The sequence below is a fragment of the Physella acuta genome, unplaced genomic scaffold (assembly GCF_028476545.2).
Source record: "Physella acuta isolate Inbredline_101_S28 unplaced genomic scaffold, ASM2847654v3 ptg001317l, whole genome shotgun sequence".
In the NCBI taxonomy this organism is placed as follows: domain Eukaryota; kingdom Metazoa; phylum Mollusca; class Gastropoda; family Physidae; genus Physella; species Physella acuta.
Genome location: NW_026732832.1, coordinates 124,886 through 146,271, shown reverse-complemented (window position 1 = coordinate 146,271; position 21,386 = coordinate 124,886). Strand labels below are relative to the sequence as shown.

The window sequence follows — 21,386 nt, the reverse complement described above, 5'->3', positions numbered from 1 at the left end:
TTCACCCCCACAGTTAAAACTATTGTCAAAGTATACAGCAATTGAACGTTACGGTTACTTAAACATACCCATAAAGCAAGTAGCGATATGCGCAAACAAGGTTTTATTTTAGGGTTGGGGAAGAGTTCAAACACACAGATTAAGGCCTTGAAAGTGATGACAGTGTAGGTTGGTTTTTTTTTTTAATTGGAGTGGCACTTCAGGGCAAAAGAAATATTTGAAAACTTTAAAATTAAAATAATTGTTTTACGCGTGAATGAATATTTGGATATAGATTAGTAACAGGATAAGCTGTGTCTATTTTTCAAATAAATTTTGGGATGGGGTGGGGAAGGAGGTGGGGTTGAAGATGGAAGGGGCGGGGGGGGGGGGGAGGGGTAAAAATCAGACATCCTGTAGTTCTAAAATTGTTACAAAACTGTATAGTCGTGCCGAGTCATCGCTATGTAAAAAAAATATATCGTGTATGCTAATCGATAAGTAAGTGAAGTTCCCTTTCGTACCTAGTCCATTCAGAGGCGTAGCTAGGTGGGGCTTTTTCACCAGCATGAATAACTATAGCCTATACATAAATTGGAGGGGGGGGAGGCGTAAAACTGATAGGTCGCCCCGGGCGCTGAATGGGTCGCAACGTCTCTGCGGTCCACATGGCAAGTAAAGTAGAGTTTACCTGTTGCGATGACCTCGACATACGACTGGGGCGTGTGTTCGGTGACTCAGGTACCCATTAGAGCTGAGATGACACTGGGTCATTCTACGGACTTGAACCCGGATTCGAGACTTTCGGGTTAGCAGTCGTATGTACTACCATTCGACCACATCGTTTTATAATCGATGTAGCCTACCCAGTTTATGGCGTGAGTTATCGCCATTGCCATTCCGTTCCTTTTTTTTTCTAACAAAAAACAAAAAACAACAACCCGGAAAATCTCAAGATGTGTTTATTTATAGAGTTGCCTTGTCAAGTCCTGCGAGGGATTAACTCCATCTAATTATCATAAATTATCATACGTTAACAAGGGAAGTTGGCAGGAAGAAACACTGTTGTTTTGTTTACATTGTTTCTGGGTGTGGTAGGCCATACAAGACCGCCAGATTTATGAGCAGGCGGGTGATAGCTCGGCAGACGACTTGTCTCAATGTCTGCTGGTGTGACGAAGGCCAGATTTACTGAGTGGGGGGGGGGGGGGGGTTTACATCGATTTTTGTTTTGTTTTTGTTGACGTTAACAGCATCGATCTCTAGTTACGCCATCGTATCAAAGCTAGCATTCTCTGCCTTAGGTTTACCTGTCTTATACTTAGCTGCCCAATCGTAGCTACCTCAGTGAGTTACCATTTCTTTAGCTACCCCACCTTATTTTACCCAATTTTTTAGCTACCCTAGCAGTTTCTTCTACATCTTAAATGTAAAATATATTAGTAGTATATTAGGTCACTTTTGGACCGCATGGGTGAGCAGGATGCGGATGCGGATGCGGATGCGGAACAAAGGGTATATAGGAAAATACTCCCCCAGCCTGGTACAATGACATATAGCAAAATACTCACCCACCTGGGTAAGTGGGTGAGCAGCCTGGTACAACGAGATATAGTAAAATACTCCCTGGGGGAGGTGGAGGTACATCCTCATATAGTAAAATACTCACCCATCTGGGTGAAGTTGGGTGAGCAGGTGGCGCAGCCTGGTACAATGAGATATAGTAAAATACTCACCCACCTGGGTGAGGGTGGGTGAGGGTGGGTGAACAGCCTGGTACAACGAGATATAGTAAAATACTCACCCACCCTAGGGTGGGGGATGCGGATGCGGAGTAGGTCAGTAGGTCACCTTTTGGTGACCTTGTGACGTAATCATTGACCTTGTGACGTAATTAGTGACTTTGTGACGTCATCATTGACCTAGTTACGTAATTTTAATGCGTTTTTTAATGAGTTTTAATGAGTTTTTAAAATTTTAATTAGTTTTTATTAACGAGTTACGTAATTTTAATGTATTTTTTAATTAATTTGATTTTAATTACTTTGTTTATATTGTGTAATTTTAAATTTTTATTGAGTAGTTACGTGATTGGATTTTAATTTTTTAAATTTTTAAATTTTTTTAAATTTTTAAATTTTGTAATTTTAATTATTTTAATTAGTTTAATTATTATTAACTTATTTTAATTAGTTTAATTATTATTAACGAGTTACGTAATTGGAGTTTAATTTTTTTAAATTTTTAAATTTTTTAAATTATTATTTTTTAATTTTAAATTTTATATTTGTTTATTTGTTTACTTGTTGTTTAATTTAATTACTTTGTTTATAGTGTGTAATTTTTATTAACGAGTTACGTAATTGGATTTTAATTTTTTAAATTTTTTCAAATTTTTAAATTTTTTTTTTTAAAATTATTAATTTAATTTGCTTATTTGTTTACTTTTTAATTATTTTTTATTTTGTTTATTTTTAATTTTATTTTATTTTATAATTAGTTAAATTATTATTAACTAGATACGTAATTTGATTTTAATTACTTTGTTTAATTTATTTATTTGATATATTTCTTTTCTTTGTTGTTTAATTTGTTGGTTTGTTTATTTGATTGTATGTCTGTTTTTAAATTCTCCCCTACAACGAGCGTGTACTAGAACAGTCTTTGTATACCAGCCTTTAACCAGACATGTAACACCTGTTACGTATCGACCCGCCCGCGAAGTTTTCTCACCGCTGCCCGTTTTAATGGGAATGTATTGATCGCAGCCGCTGGCCCATCACACCTAATTAAATTTCTGTTATGCTTCACCGAGTTTCCCCCGCTCGGTTGACAGCTGTGCAACAGCTGTTGTGCGACAGCTGGTGGTGTAATTAGGTTGACCAACCGGACATTACCTTGTTGGTTTTCTAGTACGCGTATGCTACACGTATACACACACACACACACACACACACACACTAAAATTAGAACAAAAGTCTTCTTATATTTTATTTGTTTATTAACGTTTTTCCAATTCATCAAAGGCTTTTAAAATTTCATCCTGTATTTTTTTTTTTTTAAATTATTATTTTTAAATTTTATTTTTAATTGTTGTTTACTTGTTGTTTAATTTAATTACTTTGTATAATTTATTTGTTTGAAATTCATTTTAATTAGTTTGCTTTTAATTTCTTTGTTGTACGCCGTTTGAAATAAAAGACTAACACTAGCGTGTACTAGAAAGTGTCAGTGTGTATAACATCCATTTAACCACAGCTGTTACTTATTAGCGACAGCTTGTACTTATCGATCCGCCCGTGAGCCTCCCCGGCGCTCCCCGTGGTTGCTTAATAGCGGACTCACTGAAGCGATCACAACAGGTAATTAATCGAAACCATTAAGTCCCTCTCCGCGTTAAGTGTGGCGACAGCTGGTGCTGTAATTAGTCACGGCTCTCGGCTTTTTTTCATTAGACTACAGCTGTACATGAACTATGTTCACATATCGTACACCCGGTCATTCTTTGATCAAATAAAAAAATTTTGTTTCCACATGTCCTGCGAACCGTCCCTTGCTATGTATGAAAGATTAATGGTTGTAACTATGCGCTTATAGCGAGGGTCAGCGAAAACAAAAATATATTTAAGGGTCGGAATTTTCTTTCAACCACCGTTAAGTCAGGTTTTGAGACGAAACGAAGTCTCGGTAGGTTCGTGTTTTTTAATGGGCGACAGGGCGACTTGATGCGTTGGTACGTAGGTATGCGGGGTTAAGGTTCTATAACTCTATATATTTAAATACGTTTTTTTATTCAAATGAGTTTACTCCCCCTAACGTAAGTACATGTAAAGAGGGATTTCCTATAGATCTGTAATGAATTAGGCCTTTTTTGACTATGACTTGTTGCCCAGGTGTTGACATGATACGCTTTTTTTTTTTTTGAGATATACATACACACACACACACACACACACACACCACCACCACCACCACCACCACACACACACACACACACACACACACACACACCACCACCACCACCACCACACACACACACACACACACACACATGCGCGCGCGCGAAATTCATACTAGGTCGGTAATGGTGGAGAGAACTTATAGGTATACATTATCATGGCGACAACAAAAGCGACTCTTATTTTATTTACATGAAAGCGTGTTTTCCAAAAAGTGTCACCATGCCATTGTCATTTTCGCAGCGGGGTTTATTTTAAGTGTACCCCGTGCACGGTTGTTTACATTTTAAAAGACGTGTCGCGTGTCTTCCCCTTACGGCTTCCCTAATAGAGAAACGAGAGGAAAGACAACTGTTCTAAAATTAGAACAGACTTGTCTACACACACGAGTATCGTCCCTCGTGAAAAAAATTCGCGTCAGATTCCTTAACTAAACAGTCAATTTGCTTTAACAAGTTAAAAAATAATTTAGGAAGACAAGGGTTAACAACATTAGACGCTACCGTTTTTTGTTTCCTGTGACGACAAGGCACATTACACTTTTGTATTTTATGTCTCAAGTAGAGGGTGGGATATTTTTTCTTTGTAAGCGTGTTGTAAACAATGGGTAGAGGAAGCGATTACTAGGTAAGAGGGGAGAGAACGTGACGTACATCGCGATATTTGAAAACAGGGCGATGTTTAACCTCAACCAAAAAAGACAATGAACCTAGAAGGAAGACGAATATATATCTTAGTCTTGCAGCAGATTACCATCCCATGTTCGCTTTAGTAGGCCTATTTCAGTTTTCAGCAAACTTCTTTTTGACTTGAACTTCGTTAATTTTTAAGAAAGTTTACTTATACATAATACATTACGTCTAATGACAATTTTTTATTTTTACCACTCAATGTATTTTCTTTTTCTATATCTTACATTGTCATCTTAATTTTTGATCACCTTAGTAAAAATTTGCTTAAGATTATAAACTTCAAGGTTTAAAAAACAACAACGTTATAGTACGTCGTGTCAAATGACACACCGTTTAAAATGTCTACATTTAAAGTTCACCAAAATAATGACGTAAAATCTAAATATGATATGACGTTAGCATACATATCATTCAACCTAATCACTCTAAAGTACAAATCAATAATTTTTATTGATTAAGGGGCTGGGTGAGTTATTTTTATCACTATTCGCCCTTCCCCTTCCCTTTGTCCGCAACCCCGTTCCCCTTCTCCCATCCAACCTTGCGTCATCACACTAACCTCAATACCAACCGTTAGATAAACAGACCGTACTACTACTACTACCCGCACTATACCTATTCCATTTAAGAGACAAAGGCTGTATGACAATCCTACAGACAAATATTTATTCAACTAATATCACAACCCCCTAGAAACCACTCCAACAGACTGGGATACATAACTTGTAGACACCACTCCTCGTTGAATATCTCTTGCACCCTACCTACATCGACAACTTTGTCCGCCGCCCTCGCCCCCGTCCCTAGTATGAACTCGGTTACCAACAATTTCAAAACATGCATGTTCCGAGTTCAAAACCAACCTTCACCGACACTACTATGAACTCGGCCCCTAACACTTCCAAAACATGCCTGTACTAACTTTGAAACCACCATCGGTGAAAACTTCACCGACCTTAGTATGGACTCTACACCTACCGATTCCAAAACATGCATGTTCCAAGTTCAAAACCAACCTTCACCGACACTAGTATGAACTCGGCTACCAACAATTCCAAAACATGCATGTTCCGAGTTCAAAACCAACCTTCACCGACACTAGTATGAACTCGGCTACCAACAATTCCCAAACATGCATGTAACAACTTTCCAACCTGCCTCAGTGCTAACAAAATTCCCCGACCCTAGTATGAACTCGACTGCCATCAATTCCTAAACATCCATGTACCAACTTTGTAACCTACCTCGGTGAAAACTTCACCGACCTTAGTTTAACTCTACCTAACAATTCCAATGATGCATATACGAACTTTGTAACCTGCCTCGGTGAAAACACCCCCGTCCCTAGTCTGAACTCGGTTACCAACAATTTCAAAACATGCATGTTTTGGAATTGTTGGTAGCCGAGTTCATACTAGTGTCGGTGAAGGTTGGTTTTGAACTTGGAACATGCATGTTTTGGAATCGGTAGGTGTAGAGTCCATACTAAGGTCGGTGAAGTTTTCACCGATGGTGGTTTCAAAGTTAGTACAGGCATGTTTTGGAAGTGTTAGGGGCCGAGTTCATAGTAGTGTCGGTGAAGGTTGGTTTTGAACTCGGAACATGCATGTTTTGAAATTGTTGGTAACCGAGTTCATACTAGGGACGGGGGCGAGGGCGGCGGACAAAGTTGTCGATGTAGGTAGGGTGCAAGAGATATTCAACGAGGAGTGGTGTCTACAAGTTATGTATCCCAGTCTGTTGGAGTGGTTTCTAGGGGGTTGTGATATTAGTTGAATAAATATTTGTCTGTAGGATTGTCATACAGCCTTTGTCTCTTAAATGGAATAGGTATAGTGCGGGTAGTAGTAGTAGTACGGTCTGTTTATCTAACGGTTGGTATTGAGGTTAGTGTGATGACGCAAGGTTGGATGGGAGAAGGGGAACGGGGTTGCGGACAAAGGGAAGGGGAAGGGCGAATAGTGATAAAAATAACTCACCCAGCCCCTTAATCAATAAAAATTATTGATTTGTACTTTAGAGTGATTAGGTTGAATGATATGTATGCTAACGTCATATCATATTTAGATTTTACGTCATTATTTTGGTGAACTTTAAATGTAGACATTTTAAACGGTGTGTCATTTGACACGACGTACTATAACGTTGTTGTTTTTTAAACCTTGAAGTTTATAATCTTAAGCAAATTTTTACTAAGGTGATCAAAAATTAAGATGACAATGTAAGATATAGAAAAAGAAAATACATTGAGTGGTAAAAATAAAAAATTGTCATTAGACGTAATGTATTATGTATAAGTAAACTTTCTTAAAAATTAACGAAGTTCAAGTCAAAAAGAAGTTTGCTGAAAACTGAAATAGGCCTACTAAAGCGAACATGGGAAGGTAATCTGCTGCAAGACTAAGATATATATTCGTCTTCCTTCTAGGTTCATTGTCTTTTTTGGTTGAGGTTAAACATCGCCCTGTTTTCAAATATCGCGATGTACGTCACGTTCTCTCCCCTCTTACCTAGTAATCGCTTCCTCTACCCATTGTTTACAACACGCTTACAAAGAAAAAATATCCCACCCTCTACTTGAGACATAAAATACAAAAGTGTAATGTGCCTTGTCGTCACAGGAAACAAAAAACGGTAGCGTCTAATGTTGTTAACCCTTGTCTTCCTAAATTATTTTTTAACTTGTTAAAGCAAATTGACTGTTTAGTTAAGGAATCTGACGCGAATTTTTTTCACGAGGGACGATACTCGTGTGTGTAGACAAGTCTGTTCTAATTTTAGAACAGTTGTCTTTCCTCTCGTTTCTCTATTAGGGAAGCCGTAAGGGGAAGACACGCGACACGTCTTTTAAAATGTAAACAACCGTACACGGGGTACACTTAAAATAAACCCCGCTGCGAAAATGACAATGGCATGGTGACACTTTTTGGAAAACACGCTTTCATGTAAATAAAATAAGAGTCGCTTTTGTTGTCGCCATGATAATGTATACCTATAAGTTCTCTCCACCATTACCGACCTAGTATGAATTTCGCGCGCGCGCATGTGTGTGTGTGTGTGTGTGTGTGTGTGGTGGTGGTGGTGGTGGTGGTGTGTGTGTGTGTGTGTGTGTGTGTGTGTGTGGTGGTGGTGGTGGTGGTGGTGTGTGTGTGTGTGTGTGTGTGTGTATGTATATCTCAAAAAAAAAAAAAAAAAAGCGTATCATGTCAACACCTGGGCAACAAGTCATAGTCAAAAAAGGCCTAATTCATTACAGATCTATAGGAAATCCCTCTTTACATGTACTTACGTTAGGGGGAGTAAACTCATTTGAATAAAAAAACGTATTTAAATATATAGAGTTATAGAACCTTAACCCCGCATACCTACGTACCAACGCATCAAGTCGCCCTGTCGCCCATTAAAAAACACGAACCTACCGAGACTTCGTTTCGTCTCAAAACCTGACTTAACGGTGGTTGAAAGAAAATTCCGACCCTTAAATATATTTTTGTTTTCGCTGACCCTCGCTATAAGCGCATAGTTACAACCATTAATCTTTCATACATAGCAAGGGACGGTTCGCAGGACATGTGGAAACAAAATTTTTTTATTTGATCAAAGAATGACCGGGTGTACGATATGTGAACATAGTTCATGTACAGCTGTAGTCTAATGAAAAAAAGCCGAGAGCCGTGACTAATTACAGCACCAGCTGTCGCCACACTTAACGCGGAGAGGGACTTAATGGTTTCGATTAATTACCTGTTGTGATCGCTTCAGTGAGTCCGCTATTAAGCAACCACGGGGAGCGCCGGGGAGGCTCACGGGCGGATCGATAAGTACAAGCTGTCGCTAATAAGTAACAGCTGTGGTTAAATGGATGTTATACACACTGACACTTTCTAGTACACGCTAGTGTTAGTCTTTTATTTCAAACGGCGTACAACAAAGAAATTAAAAGCAAACTAATTAAAATGAATTTCAAACAAATAAATTATACAAAGTAATTAAATTAAACAACAAGTAAACAACAATTAAAAATAAAATTTAAAAATAATAATTTAAAAAAAAAAAAATACAGGATGAAATTTTAAAAGCCTTTGATGAATTGGAAAAACGTTAATAAACAAATAAAATATAAGAAGACTTTTGTTCTAATTTTAGTGTGTGTGTGTGTGTGTGTGTGTATACGTGTAGCATACGCGTACTAGAAAACCAACAAGGTAATGTCCGGTTGGTCAACCTAATTACACCACCAGCTGTCGCACAACAGCTGTTGCACAGCTGTCAACCGAGCGGGGGAAACTCGGTGAAGCATAACAGAAATTTAATTAGGTGTGATGGGCCAGCGGCTGCGATCAATACATTCCCATTAAAACGGGCAGCGGTGAGAAAACTTCGCGGGCGGGTCGATACGTAACAGGTGTTACATGTCTGGTTAAAGGCTGGTATACAAAGACTGTTCTAGTACACGCTCGTTGTAGGGGAGAATTTAAAAACAGACATACAATCAAATAAACAAACCAACAAATTAAACAATAAAGAAAAGAAATATATCAAATAAATAAATTAAACAAAGTAATTAAAATCAAATTACGTATCTAGTTAATAATAATTTAACTAATTATAAAATAAAATAAAATTAAAAATAAACAAAATAAAAAATAATTAAAAAGTAAACAAATAAGCAAATTAAATTAATAATTTTAAAAAAAAAAATTTAAAAATTTGAAAAAATTTAAAAAATTAAAATCCAATTACGTAACTCGTTAATAAAAATTACACACTATAAACAAAGTAATTAAATTAAACAACAAGTAAACAAATAAACAAATATAAAATTTAAAATTAAAAAATAATAATTTAAAAAATTTAAAAATTTAAAAAAATTAAACTCCAATTACGTAACTCGTTAATAATAATTAAACTAATTAAAATAAGTTAATAATAATTAAACTAATTAAAATAATTAAAATTACAAAATTTAAAAATTTAAAAAAATTTAAAAATTTAAAAAATTAAAATCCAATCACGTAACTACTCAATAAAAATTTAAAATTACACAATATAAACAAAGTAATTAAAATCAAATTAATTAAAAAATACATTAAAATTACGTAACTCGTTAATAAAAACTAATTAAAATTTTAAAAACTCATTAAAACTCATTAAAAAACGCATTAAAATTACGTAACTAGGTCAATGATGACGTCACAAAGTCACTAATTACGTCACAAGGTCAATGATTACGTCACAAGGTCACCAAAAGGTGACCTACTGACCTACTCCGCATCCGCATCCCCCACCCTAGGGTGGGTGAGTATTTTACTATATCTCGTTGTACCAGGCTGTTCACCCACCCTCACCCACCCTCACCCAGGTGGGTGAGTATTTTACTATATCTCATTGTACCAGGCTGCGCCACCTGCTCACCCAACTTCACCCAGATGGGTGAGTATTTTACTATATGAGGATGTACCTCCACCTCCCCCAGGGAGTATTTTACTATATCTCGTTGTACCAGGCTGCTCACCCACTTACCCAGGTGGGTGAGTATTTTGCTATATGTCATTGTACCAGGCTGGGGGAGTATTTTCCTATATACCCTTTGTTCCGCATCCGCATCCGCATCCGCATCCTGCTCACCCATGCGGTCCAAAAGTGACCTAATATACTACTTATATTACCCATATTCTTTCACAATTTCAAATTTAAACTTTTTTTTCAAGACCCACAAATTAATTTTGTTTCAATTACAAATCATACTTAACTATCGTTGACAATTAACCAAACTAGCTTAATTATGGATGAGGTAACAGTGATTTGCTGTTCAGGGTTCGAGGCCTGCTAACAACATGTTGTTTTTTTTTTAAATACGAGCGGGATCAACATTTTCTCAATGGAAGAAACGAAACAAAACTTCAAAAACCAGATGGCGTCAAAATAGTTTTTTAAAAATATTCCTGACATAACAAGTTTTGGGATGAAAGGTTAAGAGTTTATAAAAGTTTCAACTTGACTCTTATCTGTGTGAAAGTGGCGGTTATAAATTGACAGCTGTTTGACGTTACGGCTCTTAGATAGCAGACGACGCGACGGCAACCAACGTACGTTAAACCATCGCTGTGATGCCGTTTTAAACTATCGTCTACACAAGGGCGACTACTCTGTTTGAAAAATGTGCTGAAAATAGTTCCGTTAACAAAACGTGTTTGGTGGAGAGAGTATGTTTATTTTTTAACCGAATCCTATATGACGATTTGTTTGATTTCGTTAACGGCCGAAGTCGATGTCACGTAGTAATGACGTCAGTAAAAGTATGTGGGTTCTGGGCTACGTTGCGAAAACAAAATCGTCACACGTGATGAGATTTGACGCATCGTTTTAAATGTTTGTTTCGGTATTTCCTGTTGCCTGTTTTTAAATTTTAGCTTCTGGTTAGACTTGTTTGCAGACTATAACAGTAATAGTTAATTTAGTTGAGAAGAAAAAATAATACAATTTAAAGTCATATTTTACTCTTATTGCATTGTATAATTAGTATTGTGTGGGGTATACCGTGGTGTGTGGAAGACCATAATGACGTATACAGTATGGGAAATATGTATACAATGGTGTGTGGAAGATGGGTATACATCATCGTTTGCGGGATAGGTATACTGTGCTGGGGAAGGGTATACAGTATTGTGTGTGAGATATTGTGTGGAAAAGATGTATACACGATCATGTGCGGGATATGTATACTGTGTGGAAAACTGGTAAACATTAGCGTGTTGGGGATAGATACACATTGTGGGAATCGGTTTATACGGTCGCGTGCTAGTCAGGTTTACACTGTCGTGTCGACACGGACATAAACCCTGGCATATTTACACACCGGCCCAGTGTCAGCTTAAAGGTGGACCTGCCCGTTGTTCGTGGGACCTTAAGCCGCAGGTTAATGTCAGAGCTTATGACCTTACCTTAATCCGTTGGCCCGACAGCTAGTGTTGTACAACTGCACAACGCCAACACGTGGGGACTATCACGACTGAAAACTACAGCAACAGGTCGCTTGGTCATGAATGTGCTACATCTGTAGCTTGTACATTAATGGCTACAACTGTAGCTTGATCATGAATGTGCTACATCTGTAGCTTGTACATTAATGGCTACATCGGTCGCTTGATCGTGAATGTGCTACATCTGTAGCTTGTATATTAATGGCTACATCTGTAGCTTGATCATGAATGTGCTACATCGGTCGCTTGACTATGAATGTGCTACATCGGTCGCTTGATCGTGAATGTGCTACATCCATGAATGTGCTACATCCATAAATGTGCTACATCCATGAATGTGCTACATCCATGAATGTGCTACATCCATAAATGTGCTACATCCATGAATGTGCTACATCCATGAATGTGCTACATCTTAATATGTGGAGTGGGTGGGGCTGTTATAACTTTGCCTAAGCTCGGTCAAACACGATTTGGTCCGGAATTAATTAACTGCGCGGGAATTAATTAAGCTAACGACCTTTAACAAGAGCAAGTCACGAACTAATGTGACCCAGTTAGTGATAGGTATCGAGTAAGCTGATGCTTACTTTTTACTTGACTTAAGCTTACCTAGCCGGTGAAATAGAATGAGACTTGTTTCACATAGTCAACTAATTATTAATTAACATACATTAATTTCGGATAATTAACATACATATAATGGGGAAATTTTAGTAGGAATCCGGGATACTGTAATACTCACATAAGAGTTCGGAGACATCGTTGTAAACATTTCGACAAAAATGACATTTTCTCTCTTTTAGTGTGAGGACTTCAGGACCTCGTTTGATTGATGTCCTTTAGTAGGACATCTTCGTTATTGTCCTTTGCTGGGGTAGTAGGACATCTTCGTTATTGTCCTTTGCTGAAATATTTAGTAACAACTTTTAATTGTTGTCCTTCGCTTGATTTTGCAATATGACCTCTCCGTTGTTGACCTTTTCAACGTCCTACACTGATTGATGTCATTTACTGAGTTAGTAGGACATTTTCTTTGATGTCCTCTGCTGAGTGATTTAATAACAAATTTTCAATGTTATCCTTCACTTAATTGTTTATTATGACCTCTAGACTGTTGTCCTTGTTGTGCATGATGACTCTTAGTAAACGGAGTCGAGAGAACTTCAATCCCCCTTATTTTTAATTATCTAAATCTTGTTTCATTTGATATAATGATACACAAGTTCATTATCTGCTGAATTCCTTTTTTACTTTCTCGTATATACGAAGTATAGAGAAAGTATTGTAATCGTGCACAAAAATCACTTGAAATTTTAACAATTTTCACCGTATTACACCTCAGTCCTTCATCACATCCGAAGTATAGAGGACTTATTTTAATCGGGCAAAAATTATCAATCCAGATGTATCAAAATTAAGAGGTTTTGTGCGTAATCCAGTCTGAAAAACTGGGCTTTGCAACTCTGTCCGTATGTCTGTGTGTGTGTGTGTCTGTGTGTCTGTCCGTGTGTAAACACGATTACTTGAGTACCGTTACAGCTAGGTTGATGAAATTTCATATATAAGTAGTTTATCAAAATCGTAGATCCGTATCAACTTTTGAGCGATTTCCGAGAACCGGAAGTGGTACTTTTTCTACTTTGAATTTTTAAAAAGCCTATAACTTGAGTATTATTTCACATAGATAAATGAAATTTCACACATAAGTTAAAGATCTAATTCTCTACCTTCTGTTAAATTTTGAGTAATTTCCATTGACCGGAAGTAGTAATTTACGCTACTTCCGATTTCTCAAAAAACTAATGTAAATTTTTAAAGTACTAATAATATTGCGCACTATTAAACACTCTTTTATTTAGCGTTCACTTGGTGTGCAATTCATTTGTCTACGAGATTTTATTCTATTTTTAAAACTTTAAGTATTTAAAATTGATTAAAAATCATGTCTATAGCCCGAGTTCCCATCCCCTGTTGTTTTTTATAAGAATATTCGAGAAAGTTTAGGGGAGATCACTCCCGGTTTATTTCCCTACGTTTTATAACTCGGTAATCTATTTTTAGATCGTGTCCATTTTTAGTACCTAGCTTACGTAAGTGACAAAAAGAAATACGTCAATCGGGAAAATGACTTGGATGAAAAATAGATTGAATAATCTCCTCTTAATTTGTATGCAATAGATTAGAGAGTGTGTTTGAAATAGATTAGAAAGTATGTATGAATAATTAGACTGTGACACACATAGTGTAGTGATTTATTACGGGGTTGTTTTTTTTTGGGGGGGGGGGGGGGTTGGGGGGGGGGGCAACTTCATTTGTTAAAGATTGAAAAAAAGTCTAGTTTTGTTTTATGTTATATACGTTATACTTGTCGACATTTATTTTTGTATCGCTCCATTAATTTTTTAAAAAATCAATTCATGCCTTTTGACAATTTTCTTGTAGCAACGTGTCAGAGTTTCCGGAACTCAGGCGAGCTACTACAGGTAGTCGTAGGTCGCAGACTTGTGACAACGCGTCGGTCGGTGTGTTTGTTATGGGGGGGGGGGGGGGGGGGGAGAGGGAGACGACACACACCTATAACCTAAACCAATACTCCCCGGATGATTAGATAGGTGATGGTTAAATTACAGCCGGGGCGCCCTGGGTTCGAGAGTTCACTTCTCTAGCCGGACTGTGTGGGGATCAAACGTGAAGCCATTTGGGGGCAGAGGCTACAATTTCAGCGGTGTGATGTTAGATTGTTAAACCGCGCCGTGTCAGACTGAACCGTTTGAAAAGTGTCCCGTTTGTTTGCACTCAAAGAAACGAAACAATTAATTAAAACGTTAACAAGGTTAACGGTGTGGATGTTAATTCTATGAAGTTTAAATAAGTCTCAACTTTCAAACACACTGTAAAAATAGTTGTTGTAATTGTATTCTGATTCTTTTTTTCTTGTGTTAATGTTCTTTTGTGCAGAGGGTAAAGAAACTATTTGTTTTAATATTTAACGTGCAAATAGCAAAGTTTTATCCACACTCTAGAAAAGTAAACTTTGGAGTATTCACAAAGAAGTTTTTTTTTTAAACTCGTAAGACGTAAATCATAAAGGCACCAATATTGAGCTAAATAGGACATAAGCGAGGTTCGACTAAACGACACCCGCCATCACTGAACATAATACAGACAATCCAATCGTAGAATCTGAGTGGCTTTTTATTCTGACAAACACATAAACGAGCACACACGCCAAACAATTTTTAAAAAAATCAAATATTAACAAATAGCTGTAAAATGTGGAGCAAAACCGATTGAGTTTTTTTTTTTTTTTAAATTGATCCAGCAGAGTAAAGTCCCTTTGTAAGAGTTCCTTCCCTTTGTATGTTTACAAGCTACAGAATCAACGACTCCTTCCTACTTGTATTTTTGTTTTTAGCTCTCTGACTCAAGTACATGCCACATACTGTGATGGGGTGGGGTGGTTGAAGGTGGGTTGGACGGGCGGGTTGGGTAAATGTGGGTTGGAGCAGATTTTGTTGAACCGTCTAACTGCCAACCTGCAGTAAATCTGTAGATAATTAGCATATTCCTGTCTTGTATGAACAAAGATCGTGTCTTATTTTTGCATGTCTGAACAAGGTTGAGTCTAGACAGACAACTGTAAAAGCTGATACGGATTAAGGTTTAATATATCAACTCAAATTAAAAATCCTTAAAAAAAACGTTTTTTTTTAATAAAACAAAAAAAAAAGGTGTTGTTTTTTTTTTGTTGTAACCTCAACCTACTTTTTTTTTAGGTTCTTGAAAGCCAGCAAGAGTTACCGTTCCTGACAGTGCTCCAACATTTGCTGAAGATCGACGCAAGCAATGAGCGTCTCAGCGAAACAATATGGAACACCGTGGAAAAACTCGTCGCCCAGGCAACGGGGGTGGAGTCTGAGAAGGACGCCCAGAAACTCGTAACCTCCGTCCTCCGCCGCAGCGAGGGTCGAGACAGGAGCACATCCGGTTCCAGAACTCGCCGGGAATCGACTCCGGCCTCGGATAATGAGAGTCGCAGCTTGCAGAAAGTTGACGAGTCTTCAGAGGTGACGAGTTCGCCACCCCCCGCACCCCCAGCGCCACCTATCGGAATGATGCCTGGAGCACCACCGCCACCTCCGCCGCCACCCATGGGCGGAGGTCCCCCGCCACCCCCTCCCCCGCCTTTTGGGCAAGCCACTGGACAAGATCCTCTACCTAACATTCCAAAACCGCGGGCTAAAATGAGGACGCTGAATTGGCAAAAAATCCCCATCACCAACGTTATAGGGAAACCCAATCTTTGGACCCAAGTGGGCAAACTCTCCAAGGATTATAACATGGACTACCAGAAAATGGATGAACTTTTTAGCGTTAATCCCGAGAGCAGCCCAAAAAGACTTGGTCAGTCTTCTGATGGACAGCCGGACAACAAGAAAAAACGCGAGAGCTCTGAGGTAAGAATCACGTGACTAATCTTCCTTTACAACAAACGTGACTTTCATTAAACTACGCAACTCCTTAAATAATCTTACATTACAAAAAAAAAAACAAAAAAAAAAAAAACTAAATTATTTTCGTTTAAATCGAAGCATAGCCCGGATTACCGGAAACCTCCGTTCTAAAATGAATGTAAACATGTATGAAACAACCCCGTTTCTCCTCTCCATAAGCCATCAAATCAGTCATGTTAACCACGGCCCACACACACCAGGAATCTCAGATAGAAAATACATACAGTGCTTTGTTGTCAAATTGGCGTACACACAGAACCCCATGACGTCTTGCGTGTCTCGCGAATTCTTTTTTTGTCTGGCAATTTTAAAGTCTATTTTGTATTGGCTGAACACGCCTATCTTGCAAGGCTATGTTCAAGGCTTATTTTTTACTGATCCTTCAAATAGCTGTGTTGTTAAAGAAAAAAAAAATTTTAATTGAATATTGATTGACTGCTTACAGAAGTATTCTATCGTGAATTGTTTTAATGCCACTTAATTAATCACTCCAATCAAGTTTTAATTGCATTTTAAACATCTTAGCGGGATTTTGATAAACAATGACAGCAAAACAATAGCGTTTTAGCGAAGCTTAGTTGGTTTTAATTAGTCATTAACTAAAGCTGAAGACTTTTCAGTACTTGTAGAATTGCCGATGGGTAATAACAGTAAAATAAATGTTTGCTTGTTTTTTTTTTTCTACGGGTATATCAGTTACTTGAGTTATGGTTGGTGTTAGAGTCACGGCAAGGTCAGGATTAAATTAAGGCCGTGGTCAGGTTTAGGGTTATGATAACAGATAAGTGAACCAATTTTTTTTTTATAAAAGATAAATAGGATGCGACACAGCCGTCACATATCTTAGTGCCGTTATTTCACAACGAATCACAATAGGTAAAATATGTTCAGTGTTTCTTCCAGACTTTTTTCTCCGGGGGGGGGGGGGGGGGGCACTTGAAATTTTCGGGGGAGGGGGGGGGCGGTAAACTTTCTTCGGGGGGCGGACACTGTTAAAAGTATATATTTTCTATATAAATTATATAAATTTCATTTCGTTCGGGGGGGGGGGGGAGGGGGCGGTAAAAAAATTTTCGGGGGGGGGGGGGGAGGGGCTTTGCTCCCCGAAGAGATGCCTGGAAGAAACTCTGAATATGTTGCCTTTAAATTCGTGATGAACTCAGCAACTTATCTGCACCAAATGAACCACCCTCCTCCCCCGCCTACCACCCCCCCCCCACACACACACACACCCCGCAGCGTCTTCATGTCCTGGGAGGTCTCGATCATGTCTCCTTACACAAAAACCAAATTTACCGTCACGTGATAAACACAATCCGGACGTACGTCACATTATCCACCCCTCCCCTCCCACCCACCTACCAGATCGCTATCCCCACACACGAAAAAAAAATTGTCCCTGATTGCTATCCACACATAAAATTGTACCTGACTGCTATCCCCACAATTATTGTTTTTAACCATGATGCGGCATACCTTAAGCCAGTTACATATGTAGCAGAAGATCCACCAGCCCAATCTCGTCGGTTCATCAAGATCACCCCTACTCTATCGCTGGACTAGGTCGTTAAACTATTGGAACACCCATTTCCTTCGTAATGTATTCCCTGATCTCACCGCGATTAACATGATACCTATATTTTTAAATTGGTGTTATCCGCATCGGCAAGAAACATCCAGGTTTATCTTACACAAATTTTTTTTTTAAGGTTCAACGATTAACCGGTTATTGAACTTGTACTAAGTGTACTCAAATTTCACTTTTTATTTATTTAAAGCAAGGTCTTTTTTTTCCTAGCAATCTGGGCGTAAATTTCGCGGTTTGGTTTTTATTTTAGTAGTGACGTTACGTACTTGTGGGGTCGAGTTAGGTTAGGTTTGCCTGTCGTCCCTCCTGGGTCATAGACCGCTGACAAGAGCTTTCCAGGAGTCTCTGTCCTGGGCTAGTCTCTCCAACTGTCCCCAGGTGTATCCAATCTTCTTGGTGTCTTCTTCCAGGTCACGTCTCCAGGTCTTTTTTGGTCTGTCTCTACTCCTCCTGCCCTGTGGATTCCAGGTGAGGGCCTGTCTTGTTATGCTGGATACAGGCTTACTGAGTGTGTGGCCAATCCATTTCCATTTTCTCTGGAGAATCTCTACTTCAGCTGGCAGTTGATTATATGGGGACGAGTGCTCTTACTACTTTGACTATGAGATACGTCGGTGAAAGGAGGGGGTGGGGTGGTAAACAGTTCCTTTTAGAACCTCTAAACGATTTTAATAGACCTCATTTTAAACTGCTGGATTATAGGTTTCATACACCTATATGGGCGGAGTGTGAGTGACAAACTAAAACGCTAAACACGAGGATAAATTAACTCTTTTTTGGATACTTATATTTGATCAAAATCTCCAAAGATATATATATATATATATATATATATATATATATATATATATATATATATATATATATATATATATATATATATCAAGACTAAACTAAAGAAAAATACTTGTATTGTAAATTGCCAATTCACACCATAATTCGAAATTCTTTGACTTTAGAACGACAAACATTTCGTTAATCTTATTTCTCAAACGTGAATGTAGCGCCTATCCTTACACTAAAGTTTGAAACATCTCTATAATGAACTGAGGCTTAAGCCAAAAAAAAATATAAAGTGGAGAATTACTACTTGCTAATCTGCTTGTATTCAGCCTTTTTCACATATATCAATCGTATAGAAGGAAATATTTTTTTCATAGCGTGGGGGAGGGCTTCATACAGCCAGATACTTGAGTATTATATCCGTTAATACCCAGGTCCCAGATTGTTGGCTAGCTAGAATAGTGTGTCTACCCTACAGTGAATAGGGGGCGCAGAAAAATAAAGAAACCCTTTAGAAGACCGTGGGGTCTCGGTGAATGGTGGACGGAGACTGCTAGATCTAGATGCAATCATAAAAGGTGGAAAGTAGGTCAAGCGCCAGTAACCTAAAGATCGGATATGATTGGACAATTACAACCACGTGGGGTACCTTTTTGTTGTGAAAAATTAAACGTAGGCGGGCCACACTTAAAATAGTAGGCCAATACCTTTGATAATTAGTTTTATATAAAGTGCATTATAGGCTTGCCAGTGAAAAGTTAAATATAGTTGACTTTATGCTTGTAACGGCTTATTAAAAGTGTCGTAGGGGTTCGCGTGGTTAGGGTTTTGTTGGTTTGTTTGTCTGTTTGGTTTATGTTATTGTCACGCACCTACAAGATTTTTTATATTTTGTTTATACCTTTGCTATCCACTGGCTAGTTGTGTGCTTGTTTCTTCACACTATAGTGTCATTAGAAAACACATATAATGAGCTGTAATATGTAACCTAAATAAGATACAACAATACACAGCAGATAGCGCTATAAATAAGTCTGAGACCGTTTATGGTTATATGGTATAACCCAAAACTTTACAAAGTGTTGGTTGTCTGTTCTCTATCTATGTGTTAATAAGTTGAATTGGGTGTTGGTAACGGGTTATATATCTAAAATATTTTTGTCTCAGTCATATTTTTGCTACCTGAAACGTCAGACTAATACTATATTAGTTTTTTTTTTACCACAGTAAAGTCGTTTTCAGTCCTGATCTTGTTTAAGGTCCCACTGGGACATAGGACACCGACAAGGACCATTCAGGCTACTTGTCCCTTGTTTTTAAATTTAGATTAACGTGTAGACACTTCCCCCAGCATGAGTTACCCAACTTGCCAGTATAGACAATAAAATACTAACGAACACGATTGGCTGTGGCCGTGTGTAGTGAACACGAAGGGAATGTGCGAGAATGAATGTCAAGTTCTAGCTCCACAGCAGACGGGAGCATTTCATAAAGGTCAAAAAACCCGTGTCTCGCGACACTAGACGACCTAAATAACACTCGGAGGGCTTGTGCTTTCAGCACCAAGGTGATAAAACCGTGAATGTCTACTTTCAGTAAGGACCAAACAGAGTTATCCGAAAAACCATAGTTGTCCCCCTTTCCACTGCAAGACTTACTTACTTCCCTTGGTTTAAAAACTATAACCGCTTTTCCCTCCCGCAGTAGCATGCTCATCTAAACAATGTTCAAAATCTAATCAATTATTTCGTTTTTTTTGCATGCCAAAAGCTGTCAGACTATTTATTCCATTATAACGAATTAACCAGAAAATTATTTTTTTGTTGGTTTGGCGAATTTTTTCTACACGGCAATTACAAAACGCAGGTGGGCAGATTTAAAAATAGACACCTGGATCTGTTATCCGCTTGGAAGAGAAGTGGGAATGTAGTTATATAACAATAAACCCCGCCATTCTTCACTTCATAACAATACGTGAAGCGAATACAACACCTGTGTTCTGGCTACTTATCATTGGATGTGTAGTTTGTTTTATTTCGTCAAATAGCTGGAGATTCTCGTGTCCGAAGTTTAAAATAAAATTACTTTTCTGTAACTTGCGTTACATTTTTATTTTATTTTTTATAATCTTGGCCGCGTGCGACGGTGTGGAACTGGATGACAGGTCGTGGGCAGTCATGCATGGATGACTCTCCAAAGATCGAATATCCAAACGTTGCAAGGGTTGTCTGCCGCTACTTTACATCCTCTCATTCAAGCCACGGTTACGTGCCCCTGAAATACCCCTACGGCACCCGTTTGGGGCGGACTTTTGATTGCCACTGCAGATCTAGATGGGGGTTGTTATATTTTAAACCAAACAGCCGGTGATTTCTGCGCTGCTGCGATTGTATTCCAGAGCTCTGGATGTTTGCGTTTTGCTAACAGCGTGTGGAGATTCTCTAACTACAGGTGTGGGTGAAAATTTAACCACAGGTAGGAAACAGCAACAAGGCACTTTATTTTTTTTGTCGCATAGCGAGGTAAATATAAATGTAAAGCGTGATTAATAATTACTTAAAATTTAATTTGCGATGAAGTGCATCGTTAATCCATGTAATGTGGTTGTCACTCAAGAGATACCACAATAGATTTAAAGCAATTTTTCAAAAAATCATTTATGTGGAATATGTTTCTTCAACCAATAGAATACTACATCCGGTTTTAAAGCTGAACATGTTTAGCCTAATTATAAATTGCTAAACGTGTATGTGGAATTTAAAATCAAAACATGAATTCTGTTAGTATCGATGATATGTAAAAGCTGGCTGACACAAGCTTTTTCAAATGCAGTCCATCAGCAACAGTTTCTCCGTCTTGTAGCGATGTGGGTTAAAGTTATATTT

At 38.1% G+C, this 21,386-nt stretch overlaps 1 protein-coding gene across 1 annotated transcript in view; it reads left to right on the top strand.

The window, feature by feature from the left end:
- Positions 1-21,386, top strand: part of LOC131958324 (formin-J) — a 71,511-nt gene that overhangs the window by 40,864 nt on the left and 9,261 nt on the right. Inside the window, exon 5 of the mRNA XM_059323290.1 lies at positions 15,393-16,073. Within this exon, the coding sequence (XP_059179273.1) occupies positions 15,393-16,073 (681 nt within the window). The remainder of the gene's footprint in view (positions 1-15,392; positions 16,074-21,386) is intronic.